This window comes from Octopus sinensis, linkage group LG2, assembly GCF_006345805.1.
Source record: "Octopus sinensis linkage group LG2, ASM634580v1, whole genome shotgun sequence".
NCBI lineage: Eukaryota > Metazoa > Mollusca > Cephalopoda > Octopoda > Octopodidae > Octopus > Octopus sinensis.
Window position 1 is genome coordinate 138,901,252 of NC_042998.1, and position 5,000 is coordinate 138,906,251.

At 39.5% G+C, this 5,000-nt stretch overlaps 1 protein-coding gene across 1 annotated transcript in view; it reads right to left on the reverse strand.

Moving 5' to 3' along the window:
* Positions 1-3,209, reverse strand: part of LOC115226030 (craniofacial development protein 2-like) — a 4,169-nt gene extending 960 nt beyond the window's left edge. Inside the window, exon 1 of the mRNA XM_029797005.1 lies at positions 2,119-3,209. Coding sequence (XP_029652865.1) covers positions 2,119-3,209 — 1,091 coding nt within the window. The remainder of the gene's footprint in view (positions 1-2,118) is intronic.
* Positions 3,210-5,000: the final 1,791 nt, after the last annotated feature.

Consider the following 5,000-nt stretch of genomic DNA (forward strand, 5'->3'; position numbering starts at 1 on the left):
GTAAAGGATAAATTGAACTTTACCTTTTCTCTCTCTCTCTCTCTCTCTCTCTCTCTCTCTCTCTCTCTCTCTCTCTCTCTCTCTCTCTCTCTCTCTCTCTCTCTCTCTCACACACACACACACACACACACACACACATTCATACACACTCACCTGCCTTCTAAGAGTGGATGTAGTATTTCTCCGACAAGGGCGCTCACAACACCTTCGTAATGTTGGTAAACTAAGAAAATAGCTGCATGACTTTTTAAAAGATAGGAGTCAGGCAGTTTCAGTCAATGGCTTTCTCTCCGAGGAGACGTGAATACTTAGCAAATTTCTCAGGGAGTTGTACTGGGATCACTGTTGTTCGTGGTGGCTCTGTCAGACCTGCCTTCAGTCTCACCAGCTATGCTGATGATACAGATGTATCACAAGCAATCAAGACAATAAAACAATAAAACAATAAAACCTCAAAACAATAAAATGATTTGAACACAATATACAAGTGGCAGCGGTGTAAATGTACGTCTGTTTTAGTTGTGTTAAAAAAAATAACTTGTAGCATCTAGATGTGTTTTATACAGAGTGTGTACGTTTAACTACCGTCGTGTGAATAGTATAATGGGGAGCGGACAGCTTCTTTTGGCTGTCTCCACACGTATGCTCAGCCGGAGGACGGAAATAAAGGATGACTCGTCCGAGAAAATAACATTCTTCCACTGCTCTAGGGACCAATTACACCACACTAAACGCTTTTTGAAAGTAATGGTTTTCTGATTGCAGCCCTCGCGTAAAATCCGGTTTTGTGCAGCTCCCGGCGAAGATTTTGTGGAAACTGGATTCTCGAGGTGGTCGTTAAGCACTACAGTAATTTTGGAAGCTGTACTTTTGTGATCTTTTCTAACAATTCGCGTAAGAGTCTGACCTTCCCTATCTGAAAGTTTGGGTCTTCTTCCGGAGTTTTGTTTCGACGAGGTTTTTCCCTCTTTCTCAAAGGCTGTCATTACTTTCGAGACAGTACTTCATAATACAACAAACATATAAGCTGTTTTCGTTACGCTAGCGCCAGCCATACAAGCACCAACGATTTGACCTCTTTCGAAGTCCGATAGATCTGTAATTTTAATGAAATTTAATTACCTTTTTCTGTTGATATCTGAAATACATAAATATATCATAGTGAAAGTAATAGAAATGAAACTAATATATATATATATATGTATATATATATATATTATATATATATATATATATATATATATATATATATATATATATATAGTGAGAAATTACAAAAAACAAACAAACAAAAGATGGTGGCGGGTGTGTAAACAACAAACAGATGTATTAGTTTAACGCTCGAGAAGTGAGAAAGTCTTTTACGATTCGAGCCTACGCTCTTCGACAGAAAAGAACACAGAAATAAACAGGGAGAGAAAATAGAAAAAGGTTTAGTGGCTAGCGATCTATCATGGCGAAGGCCGGACAGAGCGGTCATACAGGCGAGCTAGGAAGAAGGGGATATAATAAAGTGGTGGTGTGGGTGCTGGGAAGTGGTCAGTGCTAGTGTGTGCGGGGTGGTGTGATGTGGTGTGGTGTGGTATGGTGGTGTGTGCTGTGGTGGTGTATGGTGTGGTGGTGTAGTCTGGTGGTGTGTGGTGTGGGGGAGGCAAGAGTGGGGAAAGCAAGGGTGTGGTGTAAGGGATGGGTGGGGTGGGATGAGATGTATAGGGATGGTGGGGTTGGAATGTATAGGGTGCGGTAACGAGGGAGGGTGACGATGAAGGGAGAGGGTGGAAGGGAGAAGGTGGGTAGGACTGAAGAGAGAAAGTAGGTGCCAGAGCAAGAGAGGAGAGGTGGGTGGGAGGAAGTAAGTGTGAGAGGAAGAGAAGAGAGGGGAGGAGGGTTAGTGAAGAAGGGAGGGGAGTTGAGCCCAGTGAAAGTATTTATAGTTTCACTATTAAAACTGAAAGTATTATCTCACATTACAATAAAGATGTTATTGTTTCACTTTTGACACAAAATACTGAAATAATGTAAGAGATATGAGATTGCTCCGGGCTCGCATTAGGCAAGAAATATATATATATATCGTTGACCGGTATTCCTTCTGTATTCTTCAGGGCCGTCACCTACGATCTATATAGTACCATGTCCCTCTTGCATTTCTTGAGGCTCTTCTTTTCCTCTGCGGCCTTCAAGAGCTTCTCCATCCAGTATGCTTCAAAGTCTTTCTTTAGTTGCTGACGAATCACTCTGCTGAGAAGGGAATATTCAAGGTGATCTTCAATAGTCCTCTTCATATTTTTCCTCTTCTCGAGTAACTTCGTAGTTTCTTCCGAGATTCTTCCCTTCTTTTCTCTTAGACATACTCTCTTAGCCTTCCTTAAACACTCCTTCAGTTTCCCTATCAGTGAGTTGTAGTCATCGTCTATACCGTCTCCTTGGCACCAGTTTTCCTGCATGATGGCTTCCTGCAGCTTTACCTCGTTGTAGACTCGGACACGTTTTCCCTTCGACGCCAAATACAGCGCCATCTTCTTCTTCTTCCCGTCGAAGACGACCCTCGCCCTCATCAGACGATGATCGCTGCCGGTGTTGAATGGCGTCACGACGGAGACATCATGTAATATGCGTTGCTTATCAACCAGGATGTAATCGATCTCGCTTCGGTGTTTAGAGTTCGGCGATATCCAGGTCCATCTCTTCCTCTCCCTCTTCCCGAATAGGCTGTTTCCGATGTAGAGCCGCCTCGCCTCTGCCATGGTAGCCAAACGTTCTTCTCTCTCGTTTCTCTCTCCCATGCTGAATCTTCCGACATACTCCTCTCCTTGTCGTCCATGTCCAACCTTTGCGATGAAGTCTCCCATCACGACAGTGTAAGTGGACTTCACAGCCAGCCCTTTGTCTAGTTGTCGATAGAATTCTTCCACCTCGTCGTCGTCGCTGGCACTTGTGGGAGCATAGGTCTGGACAATCTTGAGGGTGGCCTTCTCTGAGAGATTCACATTCAGTACACCAATCCGTGATGATATGAACTGGCAAGAAGCGACCCTCGAAGTCCATTCCTTACTTACGATGAATCCGATGCCTCCGACCGATCTAGCACCTTCTGCTCTCCCTAATCTCACAGTGCATCCATCTTGCCATCGTATACTCGCTTCCTTCTTCCATCGTGTCTCGCACAGCCCTAACACGTCGCACCCGATCTTCTTCTTCTCCTCCATTAGGTGGTTCAGTTCGTGCCACCCTGCCAAGGACCTGCAGTTGTAGGTGCATATGGCAAGGTTGGTTCTGTTCCATGACGGTCCTCGGGAACCTGTGATTCTTAGCAGCCTCTCGTCGCTCGGGTTGCACTCCGCCGTCATATATATATATATATATATATATATATATATATATATATATATATATATATATATATATAGATGTATATATGTATATATATATTATATATATATATATATATATATATATATATATATATATATATATATATATATATATATATATAATATATATATTATATAATATATATATATATATATATATATGTATATATGTATATATATATTATATATATATATATATATATATATATATATATATATATATATATTATATATATTATATATATATATATATCGGAAGGTTTGGAGATGATGTACAGGTATTATATATTAGAAAAATTGAGGTAATCAGATCAGATGGTCATATTTGTAGATATTTATTATATATTACATTTTTTACATATATATCATATCATTCGGATTAGCGCTTGCTCCCATTCTAGTGGGTTTTCAAATCCTATATATATATATATATATATATTTCGTTTTTGGATTTGGTTTGCAAGATTCTTATATGAGTTCGTGTGTTGAAGCATATTCTGTTGTGTCTGGGGAGAGTCATTTTCTTTTTGTGCCTTATAATGTAACACACACACCGGTAAAATTTCCATTTTTTTCTTATTCTAATAAGTCTGGGAAAATAACTCTCCCCAGACACAACAGTATTCGTGCAAATCTGACCCTGATACATACGATACAGCTAAGGGTCAGACCCGATTCTGATTGGTCAACAAGTTGATGACGTCTAGCTCTGCTAGAATGGACAGGATACAAACAGGGGACAGTCATTAGTCAGAATATTGATGACGTCCTTTTCTGCTTGACTAGTCACCTAACAAGTACAGACAAGGTGCAGATCTAATGTAGCTATAAGTCGTGATTGGGCAGAATCTGGATGACTAACGAAGCGACTGGTCAAAACAGGAAACAAACAAGAGGCAGTTATAATGCAGCGATTGGTCAAAATAATGATGACGTCCCGTTCTGCTTGACTAAAGCCACCTAACGAAACGATTGGTCAAAACGTTGATGACGTCACGCTACGCTGGATTGACCACCTAACAGGCATTATAAAACCGAGCACTTCACAAAACTCACTAGAACCACCCAGCGAACATCCACCATGGGTCATCACAATTGCTTAAGGTAAAAATGAATCCCTCGCTCTTTCGGAAACATCAATCTTCTGTATTGACCGCTTTCCACCACTTTGATCTGTTTTTTGTATTGAATACGTATCGCCACCGTGGGCCACTGCATCGGACACTTTGAACATATACTTCAAACTATATATCAACTATACATGAACTATATATCAACTATACATGAACTCTAAGATGTCTGACTCCGTTGTGTATTATAAATGAATTTCTTGTGTTTGACGGCATGAGGTATCTTTTTTTATATATAACTTTTTTTGATAAGGTTCATTTCAGGAACTGAAACATGTTATAATGTATATATAAAAATTAAAAATTGTATAATACAGCAGCATTTTCGAACTTCATTTTTTACAAAAATATATATATATATACATACATAAATATAAATATGAATATATATATATGTATATATACTAAGCAATAAAGGGTTTAGCAACGAATTGCCTTACCACATACCGAATTTAGAAATAGCAGTCAAAGAGTTATAGCTATTTCTTCTACTAAA